Source organism: Chiloscyllium plagiosum, unplaced genomic scaffold (genome assembly GCF_037043375.1).
Source record: "Chiloscyllium plagiosum isolate Xiang-an unplaced genomic scaffold, Cpla_swu_hap1 HiC_scaffold_7, whole genome shotgun sequence".
Taxonomy (NCBI): Eukaryota; Metazoa; Chordata; class Chondrichthyes; order Orectolobiformes; family Hemiscylliidae; genus Chiloscyllium; species Chiloscyllium plagiosum.
In genome coordinates, this window is record NW_028270145.1 from 39478275 (window position 1) to 39504610 (window position 26336).

General features: G+C 41.7%; 1 protein-coding gene across 3 annotated transcripts in view; it reads right to left on the reverse strand.

Moving 5' to 3' along the window:
- lss (lanosterol synthase (2,3-oxidosqualene-lanosterol cyclase)) overlaps positions 1–26336 on the reverse strand; it is a 130285-nt gene that overhangs the window by 88406 nt on the left and 15543 nt on the right. For all 3 annotated transcript variants that reach the window (XM_087988954.1, XM_043693429.2, XM_043693428.2), the window contains exons 7-11: positions 25381–25489; positions 22616–22734; positions 15722–15819; positions 12265–12292; positions 8364–8420 (exon numbers count right to left, since the gene is read on the reverse strand). In XM_087988954.1, coding sequence (XP_087845080.1) covers positions 8364–8420; positions 12265–12292; positions 15722–15819; positions 22616–22734; positions 25381–25489 — 411 coding nt within the window. The remainder of the gene's footprint in view (positions 1–8363; positions 8421–12264; positions 12293–15721; positions 15820–22615; positions 22735–25380; positions 25490–26336) is intronic.

Sequence of the window (26336 nt, forward strand, 5' to 3'; positions counted from 1 at the left end):
TCCATAGCAGATGGACTGCAGTGTTTCAAGAAGGCAGCTCAACGCCACCGTCACAAGGGCAATTAGGGACAGGCAATAAAAGCTGGCCACTCAGCGATGCCCACATTCCACAAATAAATAGAGGGGAGAAAAAACAATATGGGTATCGGAGATCAGGACTATTTTCCGGAGGGGTACTAATATCCTGGGCGGAAGGTTTAAACTAACTTGGCAGGGGTATGGAAACCAGAGCTATGGATGAGAGAATGAGGTAGCTGGTGAACAGACTGATATAGCATGCAGAAAATCTGTGAGGAGGGATAGACAGTTGACAGGACAAAGTTGCAGTCAGTGTGATGGGTTGAAGTGTATCCATTTTAACGCAAGAAGTATTAGGAATAAGGGTGACAAACTCAGAGCATGGATCAATATTTGGAACTATGATGTTGTGGCCATTACAGATACTTGGATATCACAGGGGCAGAAATAGTTGTTGGATGTGCCAGGGTTAGATGTTCCAAAGGACTAGGGAGGGAGGTAAAAGAGGTGGGGGAGTGGCATTGCTAATCAGGGATAGTACAACAGTTGCAGAAAGGGAGGTCGTCGAGAAGGGTTTGTCTACTGAGTCAGTACGGGTGGAAGTCAGAAACAGGAAAAGAGCAGTTACTTATTTGGGAATTTTCAATAGTCTCCCCAGTAGCAACAGAGACACGGAGGAGCAGATTTTGGAAAGGTGCTGAAGTAACAGGGTTGTTGTCACGGGTGACTTCAACTTCCCTAATTTTGATTGGAATGTCTTCAGTGCAAATAGTTTGAATGAAGCAGATTTTATCAGGTGCATCCAGGAAAGATTCCTGACTCAATCTGTAGATAAGTCAATGTGAGGGGAGGCCATATTCGATTTGGTGCTGGGCAATGAACCAGGTCAGGTGTCAGATCTCTCGGTAGGGGAGCATTTCGATGATAGTGATCACAACATCCTTACCTTTACTATAATCATAGAGGGGGATAGGAGCATATGGTATCGCATATTTAATGGGGGGAGGGGGAATTACAATGTTTTTAGGTAGGAATGGTGCAACATAAATTGGGAATAGATATTCTCTGGGAAATGCACGACAGAAATGTGGAGGTTATTTAGGGGGCACTTGCTGTGAGTGCTGGATAGGTTTGTCCCATTGAGACAAGGAAGGGATGGTAGGGTTGAAGGAACCTTGGATGACAAGAGATGTGGAACATCTAGTCAACAGGAAGAAGGAAGCTTACTTATGGTTGAGGAGGCAAGGATCAGACAGGGCTCTAGAGGGTTACAACATGGCCAGGAAGGAACTGAAGAATGGACTTAGATGAGCTAGAAGGAGACACAAAAAAGCCCTGGCATCAGGATTAAGGAAAACCCCGAGGTGTTCTACACTTTATGTGAGGAACAAGAGGATGGCCAGAGTGAGGGTAGGGCTGATCGAGGGTAGTGGAGGGAACTTGTGAGTGAAATCAGAGGTGGTAGGGGAGGTCCTCAATGAATATTTTGCTTCAGTAGTCACTAGTGAGAGGGACCTTGTCATTTGTGAGGACAGCGTGCAACAGGCTGATATGATCAAACAGGTTGATGTCAGGAAGAAGGATGAGATGGAAGTTTGAAAAACATGAGGGTAGATAAATTCCCCTGGGCCAGAAGCTATATACCCAAGGTTACTACGGGAAGCGAGGGAAGAGATTGCTGTGCCTTTGGCAATGATCTTTGTGTCCTCACTGTCCGCTGGAGTAGTACCAGATGATTGGAGGGAGGCAGATGTATTGCCTTGTTCAAGAAAGGGAATAGGGATAATCCTGGGAATTAGTCTTACATTGGTGGTGGACAAATTATTGGACAGGGTTCTGAGAAACAGGATTTATGATACTTGGGAAAGCATAGCTTGATTAGAGAGTCAGCATGGCATTGAGGGGGTCAGGTCATGCCTCTCAAGCCTTACTGAGTTCATTGAGGATGTGACAAAACACACAGTGATGAAGGTAGAGCAGTGAATGCGGTGTATATGGATTTTAGCAAGGCTTTTGATAAGGTTCCCCATGGTAGGTTCATTCAGAAAGTAAGGAGGCATGGGATACAGGGAAATTTGGCTATCTGGATACAGAATTAGAAGACAGAGGGTGGTAGAATGGATTAGATTTCATTACAGTATGGAAACAGGCCCTTCGGCCCAACAAGTCCACACCGACCCACCGAAGCGCAACCCACCCATACCCCTATATTTACCCCTATACCTTAGCATGGCCAATTCACCTGACCTGCATATCTTTGGACTGTGGGAGGAAATCGGAGCACCCGGAGGAAACCCACGCAGACACGGGGAGAACGTGCAAACTCCACACAGTCAGTCGCCTGAGGCGGGAATTGAACCCGGGTCTCTGGCGCTGCGAGGCAGCAGTGCTAACCACTGTGCCACCATGCCCCCCACAAAGGTAGTTGATAGAAAGTATTCAGCCTGGAGCTCTGTGACCAGTGGTGTTCTGCAGGGATCGGTTCTGAGACCTCTGCTCTTTGTAATTTTTATAAATGACTTGAATGAGGAAGTAAAGGGTGGGTTAGTACTTTTGCCGGTGACATGAAGGTTGGTGGAGTTATGGATAGTGTTGTAGGTTGCAACCGGACATTGACAGGATGCAGAACTGGGCTGAGAAATGGCAGATGGAGTTCAACCTGGAAAAGTGTGAAGTGATTCATTTTGGAAGGTCGAATTTGAAGGCAGCTTACAGAGTTACAGGCACGATTCTTGTCAATGTGGAGGAACAGAGGGATCTTGGAGTCCACGTCCATAGATCCCTCAAAGTTACCACCCAAGTTGATAGAGTTGTTAAGTGTATGGTGTGTTGGCTTTTGTTAGAATGGGGATTGAGTTTAAGAGCCGCGAGGTTATGCTGCAGTTTTATAAAGCCCCGGTTAGACCATGCTTGGAATATTGTGCTTGGCTCTGGTAGCCTCATTATACAAAGAATATGGAAGCTTTAGAGAGGGTGTGCAGGAGATTTACCATGCCTGGACCGAAGGGCATGTCTTATGAAGAAAGGTTGAGGGAGCTAGGGCTTTTCTCATTGGAGTGAAGAAGGATGAGAAGCGACTTGATAGAGGTGTGTAAGATGATGAGAGGCATAGATAGAGTGGATAGTCAGACCCTTTTTCCCAGGACGGAAATATCTCTCACAAGGGGGCATAGTTTTAAGGTGACTGGAGGAAGGTTTAGGGGAGATGTCAGAGGTAGGTTCTTTACACAGAGAGTGGTAGATGTGTGGAATGCTTTGCCAGCAATGGTAGTAGAGTCAGATACATTAGGGAATTTAAGCAACTCTTGGATAGACACATGGCTGATAATAAAATGTAGGTTATATAGGTTAGTTTGACCTTAGAGTAGGAAAGACTGAAGGGCCTGTACTGTACTCCACTGTTCTATATTCTATTAGGCCTGAAGTCCTGAACTCTGCTCAAGGAGAGTTTGAGTCACTTTATTTCCTTTCACATTGAAATTAAATATTGAAGATTTAAAGATGGAACTCATACGCCAAGAAGGTCTTTTGTAGGTCACAGCACAGGAGGTAGCTATTTGGCCTATCCTGTCCGTGCACAAACTCAGGGAAGTCATTTTCCTTGTGCCACTTTTGATTTTCATGAGATGAAAAGACAGTAATTCCTGCTCAGCCCCAACTACTTTTCAACTCAGTGGTTTGCCAAGCTATATCAGAGGACAATTAATAGTCAGTCACATTGCTGTGGGTCTGGGGTCACATGTAAGCCAGTCCAGGTAAGGACAGCAGATTTCCTTCCATAAAGGACATCAGTAGAACCTGGCAAGTTTTAAAGACAACCAGCAGTGGTTACTTCACCATTTGATCAGTGAACATGCGCCCTTTACAGAATGATGCTGTGGAAATAATAATGGGGAACCAGAAAATGGTATTGGAGTTGAGTAAATACTTTGCACCAGTCTTCATGTTAGAAGGTACTAATAGCATTCTAAGAATATTTAATAATCAAGGGGCTAAAAGGGTAGAGGAAATAAAAACAGTAACTATCACAAGAGAAAAAAAAAGTGGCAGGAAAACTAAAGGTGCTAAAGCCCTGTACCTGATGGGACACATTTTTGGATATTAAAAGGAAGTACTGTGGAGACGGTGAATCCTCAGATTGGAAATGTTCCAGAAGATTGGAAAATTGCCAATGTAATACCTTTAATTAAAAAGGGAAGGAGACAAGAAAACAGATATCTTTGGCCAGTTATGTTGATGTCTGGTATTGGGAAAATGTTAGAATCTATTTTAAAGGATGTAAAAACAGAGTATTTAGAAATCTATAATATGATCAAGCACAGTCAACATGGCTTCATGAAGGGGAAATTGTTCATGACAAACTTATTCAAAGTCTTTGAATAGGTAACAAGCAGGACAGAAAGAGGCGAAGCAGTGGATGTTAATATTTGGATTTTAGGATAGAATTTGATGAAGTGCCATTCATTGCACTAATTAATAAGGTAAAAGCCCATGGTGTTGCAGTTAGTACATGAACATGGATAGAGGGGACTAGCTAACTAATAAAAGACAGAAACTCAATCCCTCTGCTAATGAAAGGGGGGCATTTCCAAATTGGCAACCTGTAACTAGTGAAGTTCCAGTGTTCAGTGCTGGGGTCTCAATTAATTACAATTTATATTAATGGTTTGGATGAGGGAAGGGACCACAAGATACAAGAGCACAAGTAGACCATTCTGCCCATCGAGTCTGCTCCACCATTCGATTCCTGAAGAAGGGCCTGTGCCCGAAACGTCGAATCTCCTGTTCCCTGGATGCTGCCTGACCTGCTGTGCTGTTCCAGCAATAAAGTTTCAACTTTGATCTCCAGCATCTGCAGACCTCACTTTCTCCACCATTCAATGACTGATCTGATAATCTCCAACTCCACCTTCCTGCCTTTTTCTCATGCCCCTGGATTCCCTTATTACGTAAAAAGCTAACTCAGCCTTGAATATTATTGAACAGTCCTCTACTGTTCAATAAAATCCCAAGGTAAACCACCTCTTAAGAGAAGAAATACCTCGTCATATGGGCGCCCTTACTCTGAGATTGTGTCTTCTGGTTCGTGACTCTCCCAAACAAGGAAAGAACATTTCTGCATCCACCCTGTTGGGTCTCCTAAGAATATTGCGCATTTCAATAAGGTTGTCTTTCATTCCTCTCAACTCCAATTAATACAGAACTAATCTACTCAACCTCTCCTCATAAGACAGTCTCTCCATACCCAGTATTAGCCTAGTGAACCTTTTCTGGACTGTGTCCAATGCCAGTATATCATTTCTTCAATAAAGGGGCTGAAACATGCTTGCAGTAGTCCAGCTGTGGTCTGACTAGTGCCTTGTATGACTTTAGTAAGTCTTCACTACTATTATACACTAGTCCCTTTGAAATAAAGGTTACTATTCTATTTGCCTTCTTTATTACCTGCTGAACTTGGATGATGACTCCCAAATCCCTCTGTTCTATCCCTTTCTGCAACTTTATAAAGAGATAAATAATATTCAATTCCTCGATTGTTTCTGCCAAAGTACATATCCTCTCATTTTCCCACATTATGTTCCATCTACTAACCTTTTTGCTCACTCACTTAGCCTGTCTATATCCCTTTGCAGTCTCTTCCTTACCTCAACTCTTTGTCTTCTATTAGTTAGATAATCCATGCTAATATACTACCTTCAACACCATGGGCTTTATCTTATTAAGTAGTGTAATGTGTGGTACCTTATCAAATGCTTTCTGAAAATCCAAATATATTATATCCACTGCTTTCCCTTTATCTATCCGGTTTGTTACCACCTCAGAGATCCTAATAAATTTGTCAGGAATTATTTTCTCTTCATAAAGCCATGCTGACTCTGCTTGATTGTGTAATGACAGTGCATTAGAAATCTACAATATGATATCCTTGATAAAAGACATTTTCCCAATAAGAGATGTTGAGCTAAGTGGCTTGTGATTACTTGTTTTTGTTTTGTCTCCTTCAATGGTTAAATAAAGGCCTTATACAAGCAGATGTCTAATCCTCTGGATGTTTCCAGAATCTCAGAATTCTTGGAAAGTTACGACCAAAGTGTCCATCATCTCTGTAGCTACTCACCTTAATATCCTAGAATACATCCCAACAGATCAAAGAGTTATCAGTCATTAACACCTTTACTTTCCCTAGCACATCTTCTCTGGGAATAGCTATTCTATTTATTTCCTCTTCTTCTTTCGCCCATTAATAATTTAGTGTTTTTGGAATGCTATTTGTGTCTTGCACTGTGAAAGCTGATGCAAAGTATTTATTCAACTCCTCTGTCATTTACTGGAACCCCCTTATTCTTTCCCTGGTTTTCTAAGGGACCTTTGTTAATGTTGACCCCTCTCATCATTTTATTATATAAAAAGAAGCTCTTGCTGTCAGTCTTGATATTGCTTGCAAATTTACCAAAGTTATTTTCTCCCTCTTTATTTTATTTTGGTCATCTTTTGTTGGATTTCAAAATTTTCTCAGACCCCTGCCTTACCAGTAATCTTTGCCAAATTGTATGCTTTTTTTAAAATCTAATATTATTCTGAATTTATGTCATTAAGGTTTGTCTTTCCTTACTAAAATATGCCTTTGTTGCGAGCCATGAACTATTTTCTTAAAAATATCTTCCACTATCCCTCAATTGTCTTTGCTGTTAAACACCTTTCCCAGTCCACTCCAGCCAGCTCTACTCTCATTCCTTTGTAAGTGCCCTCATCTAAATAGCACAGTTGTTTCTGACCCAAGTTTCTCCTACTCCAAATGAATGTTAAATTCTACCATTTATGGTCACTGTTTCCTCGGGGATCTTTTGCTCTAACGCCACGTATTAAACATATTAATGTCACCAGATCTAAAATAGTCTGATCACTGATTGTATCCACAACATATTGTTCTAGAAAATTGTTCCAAATACATCCTATGAATTCTTCCTCAAGGCTACTATGTCAATCTGATAATTTCAATGTAGACAAGGATTAAAGTCACCCGTAATTTATGTACTGACTGTTACAGGTCCTTATGATCCTGATTCACTCTCTGTCCCCTCACCTTAGGGGTCTATGGACTACTCCTAACAGTGTCTTCTTTCCCTTTTTATTTCTTATTTCCAGCTATATTTATATCTTTCATTTCACAATCATTTCTTGCTATTGTATTTATTCCATCCCGTACCAACAATATTATCACATTACCTTTTCCTTCCTTTCAAAATGTTACATACCCCTAAATATTTAGTTCCCAGCTTTGATGTGCTTGTAATCATGTCTCTCTAACAGCTATAAGGTCATACCTGTTAACCTGCATTTGCATTGTTAATTCATTTATTTTGCTCAGAATAATATGCACATTCACGTAAACGGCTATTAATTTTATCTTTTTTTTAAACCAGTATTCCCTCCTTTGACTCTATTACTGCTGTTTTGTCAATGTTTGTACACTCTGACCTACCTGTCCCACTCTGGGTATTGTTATCCAAAGAGCTGCCATGCAATGCTGCCATATCCTCTTGCCTTTTCAATCTTTATTTCCCCGCTCTCAAATTCTACCACGCCCCCAACCCCCATCCCCTTAATTAGCTTAAAAACCTTCTTCCGAGCCCTAATTATTCTTTTCCCAAGGACACTGGTGCAGCACAGTTTAAGTGAATCCCATCCCACCAAAACAGTGCCCTATGAACCCATTCAGTCCACACTAACCTTGAGTCACGCATTTAACTCCTTGACTTTAGTTATCCTATTTGTACATAGCTCAGGTAGTAATCCAGAGGTTATTCCCTCAGAAGTTATGCATTTTAATTTAAGTTCTAAATGTTCAAAGTCTTTCAGTGGAATCTCCTTTCCAATCTTACCAATGCTTTTGATTTCAAATGTAAATGACGATGACTGGATCTCTCCACTACCTTCCAAGTTCCACTCCAGGCCTGAGGAAATGTCCTTAACCTGGGGAGGCAGGTTCCTTGATTTTAATCCCCTGGTCCTTGTCACACCTACCTCACACCTAAGCCACCCAGACTCCAGCACTCTTTGTTTTAATTTCAGGTGAATTGCGTCTGCAGTATTTTGCTTTTATTAAATTGCAAATTTACTCCTGCGGTTGGATAATCTCAGCTGAGTTACCTTGCAGGCCTCAGGATAAGTTTGGGAGGAGAGGAAATTAGAAATTACAAGCCAAATAAATCCAATAACTTTGTCATTCCTTGTGATAACTAAATCATTCATTCATGAGCCTCAGTAAATGCTCCCATTCCATTTAGGGGTAATATATTCGATATGAAAGAAATGCTACTTTTATATGATTCTTGGTTGCTCACCTCAAGGAAGGCCTGGACAGCAAAAGCTGTATCCCACAGCTGTGATCCATTGGTGCCCTGGACGGAGATACAAATTATTTAAAATATTTCTGCAAATGCCCAATACAGAGAATTAACTGCCTCTCAGTGAACGCCAAGTACAGAGAGTTCAGTGTTTCTCTGAATATCCACAGCAGAGCATTTAGTGTCTCTCTATGAATACCCATTATAAAGTGGATACCAAAGTCCACATTATTCACTATATCCAGTGTCGAGATTAATGTTGTCCCATTATAAAACCTCAGTGCCAATTAAACTAAGCCGTTAAACCAAGGCAGCTGAAGTGTCATAGTCTCACCCCGTAGAGAGTCCAATCCACCCCTTCAAGGGTCTAACCTGTCCTGGAGGTCCTCCTTTTCTGGTGTATCTACCTACTCTAAGATCAAGGTAACCGACATACCCAATATTTTACTATCATCCATGTGCCTATCCAAGAGTCGTTTAAATGTCCCTAATGTATCTGACTCTACTACCACTGCTGGCAGTGCATTCCATGCACTCACTACATTCCACAGAGGTGTGAATAACCTAGCTTTGACATTCGCCTAAATCTTCCTCCAATCACATTAAAATTATGCCTCCTCATGATAGCCATTTCTGGCTATTCACACCTCTCATCATCTTGGTGTGGAGGTACCGGTGTTGGACTGGAGTGGATAAAGTTAAAAATCAGACAACACCGAGTTATAATCCAACAGGTCAAAGAGCAGCACTCTGAAAACTCGTACTTCCAAATAAACCTGCTGGAACTATAATCTCATGTTGTGTGATTCCCATCATCTTGTACACCACTATGAAGTCACCTCTCATCCTTTTTCTCTCTAATGAGAAAAGCCCTAGCTCCCTCAACCTTTCTTCATAAGACATGCCCTCCAGTCCAGGCAACATCCTGGTAAATTTCCTCTGCACCCTCTCCAAAGCTTCCACATCCTTCCTATAATGAGGCGACCAGAACTGAACAAAATATTCCAAGTATGGTCTAACCAAGGCTCTTTGGAGCTGCAGCATAACCTCACGGCTCTTAAACTCAATCCCCCTGCAAACGAAAGCCAACACACCATCTGTCTTCTTAACAACCCTATCAAATTAGGTGGCAACTTTAAGAGACCTATGGACGTTGACTCCAAGATCCCTCTGTTCCTCCACATTGTCAAGAATCCTGTCTTTAACTCTGTATTCTGCATTCAAATTCGACCTTCCAAAATTAATCACTTCACACTTTTCCAGGTTGAACTCATCTGCCATTTCTCAGCCTAGCTCTGCGTCCTGTCAATGTCTGGTTGCAACCTACAACAGCCCTCCACACTATCCATAACTCCACCAACCTTCGTGTCACTGGCAAGCTTACTAGCCCACCCTTCCACTTCCTCATCCTAGTCATTTATAAAGATCACAAAGAGCAGAGATCCCAGAACAGATCCTTGCAGAACACCACTGGTCACTGAGCTCCAGGTTGACTACTTTCCATCAGCCACCACTCGCTGTCTTCTATGGGCTAGCCAATTCTGTACTCAGCCATCCAAATTACCCTGTCTCCCATGCCTCCTTACTTTCTGAATGGGCCTAGCTTGCGGAACTTCTCAAACGCCTTGCTAAAATCCATATACACCATATCCACTGCTCTATCTTCATTAACGTGTTTTGTCATATCCTCAAAGAATTCATTAAGGTTTGAAGCCATGCTGACTACCTCGAACCAGCTTTGATTTTCCAAATAATCATAAATCCTCTCTCTCAGAATCTTCTCCAATAATTTGTTCAACACTGACAAAAGCTTGAATGTTCTGTAATTCCCAGGGTTGTCCATTTCTTGAACAAGGAAATAACATTTGCTACTCTTCAATCATCTGGTACTACTCCAGTGGACAGTGAGGGTGCGAAGATCATAGCCAAAGGCTCAGCAATCTCTTCTCTCACTTCCTGTAGTAACCTTGGGTATCCCTTCTGGCCCAGGAGACTTACCTAATCCTCATGTTTTTTTCAAAATTTCCAGCACATCCTCCTTCTTAACATCAATGTGTTTGAGCATGTCAGCCTGTTTCACGCTGCGCTCAAAAATGACATGGTCCCCCTCACTAGCAACTACTGAAGCGAAGTATTCATTAAGGACCTCCCCTACCACCTCCGACTCCAGGTACAGGTTCCCTTCACTATCCCTGATTGGCCCTACCCTCACCCTGGCTATCTTCTTGTTCCCCACTTAAGCGTAGAATGCCTAAGGGTTTTCCTTAATCTACCTTTTTCATGACCTGTTCTAGCTCTCCTGAGTCCATTCTTCAGTTCCTTCCTGGCTACTTTGTAACCATCTAGAGCCCTGTCTGATCCTTGCCTCCTCAACATTAAGTAAGCTTCCTTTTTCCTCTTGACTAGATGTTCTATATCTCTTGTCAGCCAAGTTTCCTTCACCCTACCATCCCTTCCATGTCTCAGTGGGATAAACTCCAGCACTCGTAGCAAGTGCTCCCTAAATAACCTCCACATTTCTGTCGTGCACTTCACTGAGAGTATCTCTTCCCAATGTATGCTTCACAGTGTCGAAAGTGTGGTGCTGGAAGAGGGCAGCAGGTCAGGCAGGATCCAAGGAGCAGGAGAATTGATGTTTCAGGCATAAGTCCTTCATCAGGAATGCCAGAAATGTGGAGTCTCCTGCTTCTTGAATGCTGCTTGACCTGCTGCGCTTTTCCAGCACCACACTTGCGACTCTGACCTGCAGCATCTGCAGTCTCCACTTTCTCCTTATGCTCCACAGTTTCTGCCTAATAGCACTGTAATTCCTCCTCTCCAACTTAAATATTTTCCCATACTGTCTGCTCCTATCCCTCTGCATGACTATAGTAAAGGTCAGGGAGTTGTGATCACTACCACCGAAATGCTCTCCCACCGAGAGATCTGACACCTGAACTGGTTCGTTGCCAAGCACCAAATCGAATATGGCCTCCCCTCTAGTTGACCTATCTACATATTGAGTCAGGAAACCTTCCTGGACACACCTGACAAAGTCTGCTTCATCCAAACTATTTGCACGAAGGAGACTTCAATCACCCACAACTACAACCCTGTTATTTCAGCACCTTTCCAAATTTTGCTGTCCAATCCGCTCCTCCATGTCTCTGTTGCTATTGGGGAGTCTGTAGAAATCTTTCAATAAAATGCCTGCTCCATTCCTGTTTCTGACTTCTACCCATAAAGACTCAGTAGACAAACCCTCTTTGACGACCTCCATTTCTGGAGTGATGATACTACCCCTGATTAGCAATGCCACTCCCCCACCTTTTTTAGCTCCGTCCCTATTCATTTTGAAATATCTAAGCCCCGGAACATCCAACACCCTGTCCTGCCCCTATGATATCCAAGTCTCCATAATGGCCACAACACAGTAGTTCCAAATACTGATATATTCACTAAGTTTGTCACCCTTAATCTTGACATTTCTTGCGTTAAAACTGACACACTTCAACCCATCACACTGATTGCAACTTTGCCCTATCAACTGTTTATCCTTCCTCACAGACTCTCTGCACGTTGTCTCTACCTATTCACCAGCTACCCCATCCTCTAATGTATAGCTCCGGTTCCCATCCCCCTGCTAAATCATCCCAAAGAGCGCTAGCAAACCTCCTGCCCAGGATATTGGTACCCCTCCAGTTCAGGTACTACCCGTCAAAAAGTAGACTCTGTCACCTCAGCAGGAAATGCGAAGAGAAGGGTTATGTTACTCATTCAATATGTCATAAATCATATGACAGCAAAACAGCACCAGGGAGCTGCAAGTTTTTTTAACCCACAGATCACTGTACTGGAATCAGAGCCCCTCCCCCTCCAGGGTTCCATGAAGTCAAAAAGGAATTTAGAAACAGATTACCTGCATCTTGAGTCCATCGAGGCCAAGCCTGTGAAATTAACATTAAGATGATAAGATTGCAATGATCTGGAGGTTGTTTGAATGCTGGTAAAGTGATTGGTGAAATGCTAAAGTCATCAGCAGTATTTGCAATACCCAAAAATTCATAACACATTGCTCACTATTGTCTGGTCAGTTTTGGCTGGTTAATATCTTTGTTAAGGTTAAGAGAAACAAGAAGTTGATATTAATTACCTGAGCACATAAAATTCGGGAGAAACTGTGACATTGTGCTGGCATGAGAGGGCAAAGAATGAGTAAGTCAATAAACTCTCTCCGCATGGTAAAACAAGGCTGAATCAGCACAGTTTTGTTAAGGGGAGGTCATGCCTAACAAATCTTCAACAATTTATTGAGGGGGGAATTAAGTAAATTAGACAAAGGTGGACTTGATCTACTAGAGCCAGTGGACTTGATCTACTTGGATTTTCAGAAGGCCTTTTACAAAGTGTCACAGAAGAGGCTGTGAAACAAAATAAGACACCATGGTGTTTGGGGTAAGGTACTGGCATGGATAGAGGTTTGGCTGACTGGCAGAAGGCAGAGAATAGGGATAAAGGGGTCTTTTCAGGATGGCAGAGACTGGTGAGGTTCTTCTGAGGGCCATTTTGGGACCACAAATATTCACACGATACACTGATGATCTGGCAAAGGAACTGGAGGTATTGCTAAATTTGCAGATGGCACAAAGATAGGTGATGGAGCAGGTAATGTTGAGGAAGCAGGAAGGTTGCAGAAAGACTTGGGCAGTCTGGGAGAGTGGGCAAAGAAGTGGCAGATGGAATACATTGTCAGAAAGTTTGAGGTTGTGCATGGGTGCAGACTATTTTCTGAAAGGGAAAGGCTTTGGAAATCTGAAGGATTAAGGGATTTTGGAGTCTTAGTTCAGGATTCTCTTACAATTAACAGGCAGGTTCAGTTGACAGTTAAGAAGGCAAATACAATGTTAAAATCCATTTCAAGAGGACTAGAAAGCAAATGCAGAGGTGTACTGCTGAGAAAATACAAGGCTCTGGTCAGACTCCATTTGAAGTACTGTCGAGCTGTTTTGGGCCCTGCATCTAAGGAAGGAGGTATTGTCTTTAGTGACAATTCAGAGGAGGTTCACAAGAATGATCCCAGGATGAAGGGATATGAGTCATATGAAGAGCAGTTAAGGACTCTGGGTCTGTATCCAATGGAGTTTAGAAGGATGAGGCAGGATTTGATTGAAACTTACAGAATACTGAGAGGCCTGGATACAGTGGACATGGTGAAGACGGTTCCATTATTAGAGAGACTAGAACTCCAGGGCACAACCTCAGGGTGAAGAAACGACTCTTTAGAACTGAGATAAGGAAGAATTTCTTCAGCCAGACTGTGGTGAATCTGTGGATTTCATTGCTACAGAGGCCAAGTAATTGAGTGTATTTAAGACAGAGATAGACGGGTTATTGATTGGTAAGGAGATCAAAAATTAGGAGGAGAAAGCAGGAGAATAGGGTTGAGAAATATATCAGCCATCATCGAATGGTGGAGCTGACTCTATGGGCGAATGGCCGAATTCTGTTCCTACATCTGACCGCCTCTCCACAAAGAAAAAGTGCATATCTTGATTTCTATTTCATCAATCAGGCTGGAGTTCATTAGCATTGCCAATTGCGACTGTAACATTAAGACTCAGGCATAGAATCACAGAATTCCTACAATGCGGAAGCAGGCCACTCAGCTCATTGAAACAACACCGACCCCTCCGAACTGCATCCAACCCAGACCCACCACTCATACCTTATCCCTGTAACTCTGCATTTCCGATGGCTAATCCACTGAACTTGCACATCCCTGGACACTATGGGCAATTTAGCATGGCCAATCCACCTAATCTGCACATTTTTGGATTATGGGAAGAAACTGGAACACTGAAGGAAAGTCATCCACAGGGAGAATGTGCAAATTCCACACAGACAGTCGCTGGAATTGAACAGGGTCTCAGGCACTGTGAGGCAGCAATGCTCACCACCGAGCCACCGTACTGCCCCAACCAAAATAATTATGCAGCAAAATAGTGAGAATGCTGGAAATATAGGCCTGGCAGTACCTGTAAGAATTAATGGTCTGCATTTGGTGCATCTTGCCTTACTTAGCCATGAAAGATAACCTGTGAAAGTCACACAAAGTGATGAAATCTCCCATGAGCAAGACAGAGGTCAGGAGGGGCTGGTAGTGTTAGGATATCAGTTAGGCTCATTAACAGGCTAAGTTTGTTGAGGAGACTTTGGGAGGCATGAAAAAGCCATCTTGACTGAATGGGAGCTTCTCTGACAATGGTTAAGAGGCCTGTTGGATCGTGTTCCGACAGAAGGTCATCAGTCTGGAATGCAACTGTTTATCGCTTCCTAACAGGCATGTAGGTATATTCTACATTTGCATTCTGATATCCAATTATGTTGCCCCGTAAATAGATCCACATCCGACATGAAGGGTACCCTGGTACGAGATTACAGAAGTCAACATAATCACTGTGACAGACTTCAGGTTGAAATGGTTGTTGGAGACTGCATCCAGTAGTATGAATGCAACCTTTCCAAAAATTGTTCAGAGGATGCAGTTGTCATTCAGTGTGTGACATTTTATTGCCCATCCCTAGTTTCCCCCGCCGAAGGCAATGTAGCAGACCTTCCCTAGCAAAACCCCACATTTCCTATGGTGCTCCCACAACGGGGTTCCAAAATTCTGGGCAAAGCATCAAGAAACTACATGAATCAATCTTGCTGTGTTCATTCCTAAACACCACAAAGTAAACAAGTCAACTAATGGGATATTAATATGCTGCTATGTGCTATGCTTTTGGAAATCGTTATAATAAACAGTCAAAGACTACATTTGCAAACTGAGCTTCAGTATGCAACTCATCTCTACCCACTCCACACACATTAGAACATTTCTATTTCTCTATAACTAATCATAATCAGACCTGACTCACTTCTTTAAAATAAAGTGTGGATGGAGTCTAATTAATCATAAAATAACACTTTTGAGGGGCATAATTTTTGGGAAAGGGATCAAAATGAATGACAATTCTTATCCCAGCATGTGTAGTACCTTAGAAGGTAAAGATTAGACAATCAAATCAGAGCAATCCATGATGAAAATATGATAGTTTCTTCAAATTGTCCTAACTTCTTTTGTCGTTCAGTCACCTACATGTAGAAACTACTCAACAACAACTTCTCTTCACTGGTTTGAAATGCATTTTGTCAGGATTGCAAAGCAAGAAAATGGAGCAGACAACGACAGAATGAAAACATGCAGATAAACTTCGGTATAGACAGCACTAACAACACAAGAAGGTAACAGTTTGTGATGTGCCCCCATTCTCAAATCAAACTTAGTTGGTTTTTACCATCTCAACCCCAATGAGTCTGGACAAATGACTTACCAGAGATAGTCTGGGATGCGAGAAACATGTTCCTGGAAAGCAGGGCCCTCATGACCCTCCGTATACCAGCGAACTAACATGTTGATGGTTTTGGAAATCTAAAAGACAAATAGAATCATACATTAAAATAAATTCTAGAGGTCTCCACTTTAGCTCTGCAGTCCCATTACCACATCAATACTGGTAACATCATGTACATCTTGCCGACAGTATTAGCACTGCACACTCACAATACTGTTGGGACTACTGCTTTTGAGATAAGCATTCAATGTACACAAGTTCCATACATCAGTGGTAAGGAAGGATACAAAAGGACCAGATTTTAATGTTGCACTGATAAGACACTGTTATCACTCCTCTGACACTGACGACAATTTCTGGAATATGTACATATGCAGCAATCCAGGAATTACTGTCAGTGATTAGCGCTTATCCAGAAATGCACAGTTGCACTGCTTTTAGTCTGTAATTAGAAATCACTGAAATGACAAAAGGTGAGGCTTCTTCTGGAATACTGTGTCCAGTTCTGGTCACCCAGTTACAGGAGAAGGCTCAGAAGAGATTTATCATGATTTTGCCAAATATGGAAGGTTTGAGTTATAAAGAAAAGCTAGATAGGCTGGGACCTTTTTCACTGCAGTGTATGAAGTTAAGAAATAACCTTATAGAAGTTTATAAAATAATGGAGGGTATAGATAGAGTTAATGTCTTTTCAAGTCAAGGGGATTTCAAGTCGGGGGACACATTTTTAAGGTGAGATGAGAGAGATTTAAAAATGACATGAGGGGCAATTTTATTTTTACACAGAGGGTGATTTGTATGTGAAATGAACTTCCTAAGGAAGTTGTGGATGTAGGTGCAATTATAACATTTAAAAGACATTCGGATAATAAGTGAATAGGAAATTTTTGGAGGGATATGGGCCAGGAGCAGGCAGGTGGGACTAGTTTAGTTTGGGATTATGTTCAGGATGGACTTGTTGGGCCAAAGTGTCTGTTTCTGTGCTTATGACTCTATGACAAGAACTTAGCCAGTTTCACTGTAAAGATCCTTGAAAAGTGGCAGATGATTGTGAGAGGTATAACTGGGCTTATAAACAGCGTAGGAAGTTCAGAATTACAAACTTAGTGCCTTAAAAATTCATCTTATATTAGAAAAATATCAAATTGCTCAACAAAGATTTTAAAAACACTTTTGGTATCTGCAAAATGTAAGTAAATGTTAACTACTCTTTACTTCCTGGATTGCAGCCTCTGACAATATTTCTATATGATTGACATGCACCTTGATTGATGGCACACTTGTTGCTAGGAGATTCCTTTAACTTGGAACTAAGTTCTCTCCCCAGCTACAATAGTGACATTAACACTGGCAGGTATTAGTATTCAACCCATCTCATTTACCCATCTCATGCTTTAAAAAAAACTGGAAAATTCTAACTTTATCTCACAGTTAAAAGACTATAAGACACAGGAGCAGAAATAGGGTCTGCATTTAGTCAGCTGTGCCATTCAATGAGATCATGGTTGATGTGACAATCTTTGGATACACTTTCCTGCCTTTTCCCCATAACCCTCCATTTCTTCACTGACTAAACATCAGTCCATCTAAACCTTGAATATACTTAATAACCAAGTCTAATCAGCCCTTGGCGGCAAAGAATTCCACAGACTCATTACCCTCTGAGACAGAGGAGAAATTATTCTTCATCTCTGTCTTAAATGGATAACCTTTTATTCTGAGATTATGTCCTATGGTTCCAGACTCTCCCACAAGGGAAACATTTCTGCACCTACCCTCTAAGAATCTTGTATATTTCAACAAGGTCACCATTCATTCTTCTAAATTCCAATGAATACAATGCCAACTGACTCAACTTCTCCTCATAAGTCAGTGCCTCCACACCTAGAGATCCTCCTTTGGGCTGCCTTTTGTATCTCATCATCCAGTTTTGGTATATAGAACAATAAATTACAATCATATGCCATTTAGCCCATCAGATCTTTGAAAGGGCTAATAAATGAGGCCTGGTCTTTTCCCTTAGGGCTACAAATCAATTTCTGTTTACTTCCTCTATCAAAACCCTTCATGATTAAAAGTCTTCCCTTTAACTATCCTTGCTCTAAAGGACACAATTCCAGTTTCATTGATTTCTCCAAATTACTCACTTTCGTTCAGATCCTAATTTACCAAGTTTCCTAGTCAGTCTTTCCAACGCTTTGACATCTTGACATCCTTCCCAAAGTGTGGAGCCCAGAAACAGACACAGGCTTACCTGAAACTTCTGGTAGGATTAGCAATACTTCCTGGTTGTTGTACACTACATCTCTGTTTATAGAACTTTGGACTCTTTGTGCTTTTATAACACTCTCCTCAACTCATCCTGCCACCCTCAAAGAATTCTTTAAAATTGCAGAAAGCAGAAATTCACAGAAGTCATTTGTCCCATTATGCTTACACAATAATAGTGGCAGATTTGTTAGGTTTATATTGCTTCTACTTCTCCTTCCAACCAAATGGACCACTTTGCACTGCCCTGCATTGAACTTAATCTGCTCCAAGTCTGTCCATTTCATCAGTGTCTCCTCCTGAGCTTGGTTCCTTGCCAATTACAATTGATTCGGGTGTCCTCGAGAAAGGGGAGGTAGGACATGACCTAGGGATGTCTGTCCTCAGAAATGTATGCCGGTGTGAGTTGGGAGTGCAGTTTGCCTGCTCACAAGCAGCAGTACTCCCACCTTGTCCAGTGCCACTCCTTCCACCAGCACAGCAGTCAGGCCCCACATGAAGTAGGCTGATCATGACAAAGGAGACTCAGAAGAATCATGACCCATTGGCGAGCAGCACAGACACAGCCCAAATCCAACCCCACCCCATTAAAGAAAACATAGGAAACCTACTCCTGGAATTATTTGATTGACAGACTTTGGAGCACAAAAACAAACCCATCTGTTCTTTCAGTTTTGATGTTTATGATGTTGCACTGCAAACTAGCTGTGCTTTTATCCGAGGAACATGTCCTCTAAAATGGCCTTGGTAAGCCACTGAGTTCAAGTGGATAATAAATAGTGACCCAGTGATGTCCACATCCTTTTAACAAATAAACAGATGGAGAAGCCCATTCATTTCTTCAAATGTGCTCTGCCATTCAACAGGATCAAGGCTGATACCTTCCACCGTGACATTTTCCTTTTCATCTGTACCCATATCCCTTGGTGTGTTTCACATATAGAAATCAATTACACTATTGAACATACTCGAATGATTGAGCCTCCCCCCATGGCCATGTGGGGCAGAGAATTTAAAGATTCACCATCAACACAACCTTGCCCCAATTCAAAACATTCTCACTCGTCTCAGTCCCAAATGTCTGAGTCCCTATTCTAAAACGGTTTCCCCACTCCCACGACCACAATTGTCATACCTGTAGCCTTGGGTTGGCTGTGCGCACACTCAACGATGAGGTGTAAAATAAACATTGCTCACAAGCCAGGGAACCATTCCTCCTACAGATAGTCTGTTGAGCTCTGTTAAAGTTTTTGTATGGCTCAATGAAGTCACTTCTCATTCTTCAAAACACCAGAAGATAAAGGTCCTGATCTTTAAACTTTCCTCTAGGATAATCCTCCCGTCCCAGAAACTGGCTGGTAAACCTTTGTTGAATTCCTTCAATGGCAAGTGCATGCGTCCTCAAATTAGTGGGCGGCACGGTGGCACAGTGGTTAGCACTGCTGCCTCACAGCGTCAGAGACCCGGTTCAATTCCCGCCTCAGGCGACTGACTGTGTGGAGTTTGCACGTTCTCCCCGTGTCTGCGTGGGTTTCCTCCGGGTGCTCCGGTTTCCTCCCACAGTCACAAAGATGTGCAGGGTCAGGTGAATTGGCCATGCTAAATTGCCCGTAGTGTTAGGCAAGGGGTAAATGTAGGGGTATGGGTGGGTTTCGCTTCGGCGGGTCGGTGTGGACTTGTTGGGCCGAAGGGCCTGTTTCCACACTGTAATCTAATCTAATCTAATCTAATCTAAAATAAAGAGACCAAAACAGCACACAATATTCCAGGTGAGTCTCACCAAGGCTCTATAATTGTAGTAATTGTACTAATTCTCTTCTGGTAAAAGTCAATATACCACTTGTCTTAATAGCTTTCTATACTTGCATGTTAATGTTCAGTAACCCATGAACTAGGATACCTCGGTCCTTTTATAGTTCATGACTTCCTAGCTCCTTACTATTTAATAAACACTGTATATTTTTTAATATCCAACCAAACTGGATGACCTTGCATTTTACTTCATTAAAAGACATTATGAACAGCTGGAGTTCGTGCACTGATCCTTGAGGTACTAGTCACAGTCAGCCAACCTGAACACAACCCATTTAATCCTGCTGTTTCTTGGTAGGAACTAGTTTTCGATCCATGTCACTCTCTGACAAGTGTGAATGGACAAATGCATAGCAGATAAACTATAATGTGGATCAATGCGAGCTACATTTGATAGCAGAAACAAGAAGGCAGATTATCATCTGAATGGCCATAGATTGGAAAAAGGGGAGATCCAATGAGACCTGGGTGTCCTTGTACACCAGTTAAGTGGAGCAGGTGATGAAGATGGCAAACTGTATGTTGGCCTTCATAGCAAGAGGATTTGAATACCGGAACAGGGATGCTTGCTAAAATTGTACTGATACAGGGCCTAGGCGAATATTGTGCAGTATTGGTCTTCTCCTAGAAGGAAGGATGTTATTTCTGTGAAGCGAGTGCTACAAGAGTTTACCAGACTGATTCCTGGAATTGCAGGTGAAGGAACTGCACAGAGGCTGGTATCCAGTCACCAAGTCACCCTTTTATTTGCACACGGAAAGTCTTCGACACTAATCCCGCTTCTTGAGAGCCAGCTCTCAAAATAAACAGAACCTCTAACATTCCAGTTTATACCTGTCACCCAAAGCTCCTTGATTGTACCAGATTAACAGCCCTAATCAGGGAACTCATATTCTATGAGGTCCACCAAGCTGACTGTGTTGCAATTACTAGAACAGAACTGACATATGAAGACAGATTGGATCAGTTCAGTCTGTATTCCGTGGAGTTCAGAAGAATGAGAGAGAATTTTACAGAAGCCTACAAAATTCTACAGGACTAGGTCAGGTAATCACAGGAAAGATGTTCTTGATAACCGAGGCGTTCAGGACCAGGAGTGACAGTTTCAAGATACAGGACCCCTGAATAGCCACTCCAATCAACTTTTGAAAGTGCTTTGACAGTACAGTCTGTTAAGCTCAGTTGCATTCCCATGTGATCTCATGTCATAGAAAATCACACAGTTGAAATAAATGGGGCCTTTGGAAAAACAGGGTTCGGACAGACCACCAATAACATCAGCAAAAATTGAAACTAAAATAGTAGTTAGCCTAACACAAATAATAGCACAGTCTAAGTAAATTTTTAAATCCTATATTCTAATTAAATAATACAGTAAATTTAACACTTTAAGGGGTTTCTGAATTTGCTGAGTTACAGTACACAACTGTATTAAGACAGGGGCGAAGGCTCATCATCAGCATCATCATTACTTTCAGGTGTAGCTCTAGGTGCAGAGTTACGACGAAAGAAAATATTTAGTCCAGAAGTGAATGGCTGTGGTTCATTGTTGTCAGACTGTTTCTTGAGGGTTGGCTTAAATAAAACGCATCTAGTTTTTGCTGTTTTGCCATCTTTCTGCTTTCATGCAGAAGCTGTTCATGGGGTGCCTTTAAGACTTATATATCACAAACTGCAATCCTGCTGGATTCTGCACTGTACCATTGCCTTATAAGAGCTGCAACTGCTTCTCCACTTCCCTCAGCATAGAACATAAATGAGAAGTGGAAGGTTCATTCCAAGAAAGATGGTGAATTGGCCATGCTAAATTGCCCATAGTGTTAGGTGCATTAGTCAAGGGTAAATGTAGGGAAATGAGTTTGGGTTGGTTACTCTTCAGAGGATCGGTGTGGACAGGTTTGGCTGAAGAGAATCTAATCTATACCAAATTAGTTTGAAGGTTTCACACAAGAAATGGTTGGTTAAAGCCCTGAAGGTGTTATTTGAAGCTAAGAAAGTCCAAGCTAAGCTGTATGAAAACCCAAGGAACAGGCTATCAGACTGTTAAGACTGGAAATAGATCAAGCTTTATGGATTAGGGCAGAGAAGGGCGTATGTTAATACTGTAAAGGAGTATTTTTGGATTAATACTATTGTGTTTTTTTAATTCACTCATGGGACATGGGCGTCTTTGGCTGGTCAGCATTTATTGCATGACTATAGTTGCCCTTGACAAGGTGGACGTGAGTCGCCTTCTTGAGCTACTGCAATCCATGTTCTGTCAGCTAACCCGCAATGCCCTTAGTGAGAGAACTTTCTCATGTGTTTCAAAATCTTTAAAATATGCATTATATGTAAATACTTTGGTTTACCCTATTTTGAGTTTTCATTTCTTTTGTATAATAACGTTGTGTTGTATTGTTAAAGCTCAATTTGCAACATTACATCCAGGGAGAATTTATCCCCATGTTTGTTACTGCTCTCCTCAGTGTCTACAACATCTTTTGGTCCGAAGTCAAAAGAGAACCTTGATTATTCTAACATTTCCTTAATTAATGGCATAATCAGCTAGTTCTGGCATAGCCAGTTTCCTATTCATTCCAGTTCTCTCCTTCATAATTTACTAACTCAATTACTGATAATAAACAATGATAGCTAAACATCCAGAATACATAGTTTGGATAAAGTTTCTATATTTATCGAAAGCAAATAGCAAAACAGAAAGAGATCAGCCTTGAACAAATGTACTGCCTTCATAAAATCTAATGGTTGCAGTATTACATCACAATTAAATACTTTGAAACAAACACATACTGGTCCGATGCTAATGCACTTTGTGAATCTGTCGTCAGCTACGATGTGGTCGTAGAGTTCTGTGACTGCCTTCTTCCTCAGACTGGTGCTGTGGTGATCCTCATACATGTTCAGGAAAGCTGCAAATGAGGCAATGGTACATTTACATCTTATTGTAAATCTTAGTGTTATGGAACTTTTGTTAAGAAACAGGCCACTTAATACATCTGTATTTGGGGAGGACAGATGGAGACAGGACTGAAAAGGAACTTGGGAACACTCTGCTATTAAACTAAAACAGAGTAAAGCTTCTCCCACTTCAGCTACAGATTTGGTGCTGTTCACTTCTTTGACCCAACATGATGCTATCATTGGTGGGGACTCTCAGTGAGAAGCTAGGAATCAGAGTGTAAGACATATTCTGTTTGAATTGAACAAAACAAAACGTAAGCTGAATGTACTTACAGCAATCCGTTATATAGCTGTTATGGCTTTAGGATATGTGAAACCAGGCTCTGTCAAATATAACAATTCCAGTCACATCTCAATAAGACACGACTGTTTATTCATTTAGAAGCAGCGTTTTGATGAATTTCCATTCATCGATGAGCAACATGATATATTCTGGCCTCAGTATCAATAGAAAGCAGTGTAAAGCCCCCACTGTTGTTGCACCTCACCTCCCCCAAGTCAAAACCACCTAACTGGATTGTATGTGGACTAGGTCCACAGGGGAAACATTTAGTACACACGTCCAACAATAATGCAACATCAATTTTCATCATTTGACATCAGGCAATTCATAGAATACCAGAATTCAAGATATCTTCGGAATCACAGAAGACAGGCTCCTGTGATGGGAGCAACAATAATCTTGAAAATGGGTAAGCTGGGATTGGAAGAGAGGTTAAAATATTTTGAATTATAAATGCCACCCCCAACTCTGATTTCAGGTCATGCAGAACTGAACGGTGAATAGGTTGGACTATTAAAGATTCCAATGAGGCTAGCAGCTATGGACAGACACTTTCTCAGATGTCACCAGCCAACCTTCCTCCGTGCCATCACATACGTCCTCACCCCCTCCTAAAGCTTTCCAGATCAAGGATTCCCCTCCTTCTGCCCACAATAGACTTGCCCATCGAGTTCACACTGAATTCTGAAAAGCACTCCACCCAGAATCCCCATAACCCTGCATTTCCCAAGGCAAACCTGCACATCCCTGGACACTATGTGCAATTTAGCATAGCCAGTCCACCTAACTTGTACATCTTTGGACTGTGGGAGGAAACCGGAGCACCCAGAGAAAGCCCATGCAGACACGGGGAAAATGTACAAACTCCAGACAGACAGCTGGAATTGAACCTGTGTCCTTGGCGCTGAGGCAGAAGTGCTAACCACTGAGCAACCGTGTCGCCATACATGACATTTATCAAGAGCAGAACCCACATGAATCCACAGCCTCTGCACATAAAAGTGCTTTCTTGTATCACCTCTGGATGATCTACCCTGAATAAGGTCTGGATTCACAGCAGTGGAAATAGTTTCTCTGTCGATGTCATCAAATCCCTAAAGTAATCAACTTTAATCTTCTATACTCAAGGAATGTAAGCCTCGTCGATGCAATCTCTTGTCATAATTTAACCTGGTTAGCCTTGCTTTCATTCTTGGGAATTTCAGTATTGGACAGCATTGTAACCCCTTTCCCCTCCAAAAAAAAAGCCCAGACTACTTTATCCGTTCAGAGGTGTGGTATCCAAGACTGAACACAGAGCTTTGGATGGCGTCTTCCAGAGCTTTTCTATAACTTTGACATAACATCCATTCTTGTATAGAGGCCCTCACTACTTTTATTTTTGTCATTTTTTTTGTGGAACTATGATTTGAACTTTGAACAACTGCATGTTTTAAAAAAGGAGAAAAAAACAATGCAGACTTTTGCTGTTGGTGACTAGCCTGGAAAATAATGAAATATACTATCGAAGGAATACTGTGGATAATTTATCATGCTGTGTGTTGCCATGCCCAGGGTTGGTATCTGGAGAATGTTGAGTTGGTCAATCAAGCCAGGCCTGTTGCTAACCAGCCAACTATAGCAAATATTGATTTAAAAAAAAAAGAAAACCAGCTTTGGAAGCTTCAGGACGCTGTTCTATGTTTTACTCTCTCCTGTTACCCATCCAGCTAACAAACTGTTATTCTGAGAAAAGAAAAGAATTTATAAGAAATAAATAAATACTTCTGAAAGTTTACTTAATCTGTTTACATTCACCAGCAACTTCAAAATTAGGTACACAGTTAAATGCCTGTGAACAACTCATTATCCAAGGTTTGTGTGTCAGCATATTCAGCATCTGACAAATAGAATTCTTTTATTTCATTTTTAACTTATCTCTTAACTCTGTCCAAAAATCTGCCTGTGAGAGTGGGGGATATGGTCTTTGGTCATAAGATTGAGTTCAAATCATAGATATTAATTAGATTACTTTGCTGTTTAGCTGTGTCCTACTAAAGTTACAGTCTTCATAATCCAATGTTAGTAAGGCGGATTTGGTTTGGCTTGCTATCCCTGGATCATAATACTTGTTGTCCTCTTGAAAGAAAAGTCAAAAGTGCTTTTGATAAAAACTCTATGTACCTGGACTGATCAGTGGTCTAGCTCTTCAGTCTAGAGCACTTACTTCAGAATTACTTCAACTCTTTTGGAGTCACATTTGACTTATGACTATTCCACTTCAGCCTCTAAAACATGCAAACAGAAATCGTTTTCACTCTCCTCTACGTACCATATGCGATGGTGAGAAGCTGGCTGTGTGGGGTGTACAGGTCACATGCCGCCACATTGTTTCTCTGGGCAGGCCAGTCAATGGAGCTGTAGTCCTGAACATAGAGCTCCTGAAACAAAACCAAAGTTAGAATGTGGCAAGGCAAGGCAATCTTTACTGCTACATGAGAATTGACAGCAATGATGTGTAAAAGTACAAACATGGGACTCGTGCTAAAAAAAATCACTATTAGCAAGATTTTCTCATTGATAGGGTACAGTTCCAGCAGCAGAAAGTTCAGAATTTCGCCTCTACTGCCTCAGATTTCAACAAGGCGCAAACATATCTTACAGCATAATCACAACATCATTGCAGTAACAATAACATAAAACACAGATTTGGGGTCCAATTAAATTCTGAGGTTGAAGTCTCCCTCTTCCAAGGCATCTCCTCCATCTCATCCCTTTCCTATTCTGGCATTAGGACATGCTCTGACACTAGGTACTTGTTCAAAATAGCAGGGAATTGGCAATAATGTTAATGACAGATAATTTTCTTGGGAGTGTATGAAGAACACAAGGAAAGCTCATGTGAGTGGAATGTCTGATAGCCCAGCAGAGGGCACGCATACTCTCCTTAGGAACACAACCACGTTTGGAAAACTTAGTTCAGGTGGCAATAGGGAAAACCATGGAAATTTCAAGTGCGTGCTAGTCTATAGCCAGCTGACAAGTACAGAGCACTGGTAAACTTCCCAATTCCTATCACTCTGAAACAGACCTTCATATGAGGCTTGACTATTTGGAGGATCCCAGCAGGTCAACCTGGGCCACTTTCCTAAGCTTTTCACCTTACATTCATCAGGAAGCAAGCAGCAAGAAGCCAGACTTACAAACAGGACATCAAATTACACAGCATGAGAAGATGATGCTCAGGCCTTTGTTTGCAATGGAGATGAGGCAGAACAGTTAAATGTC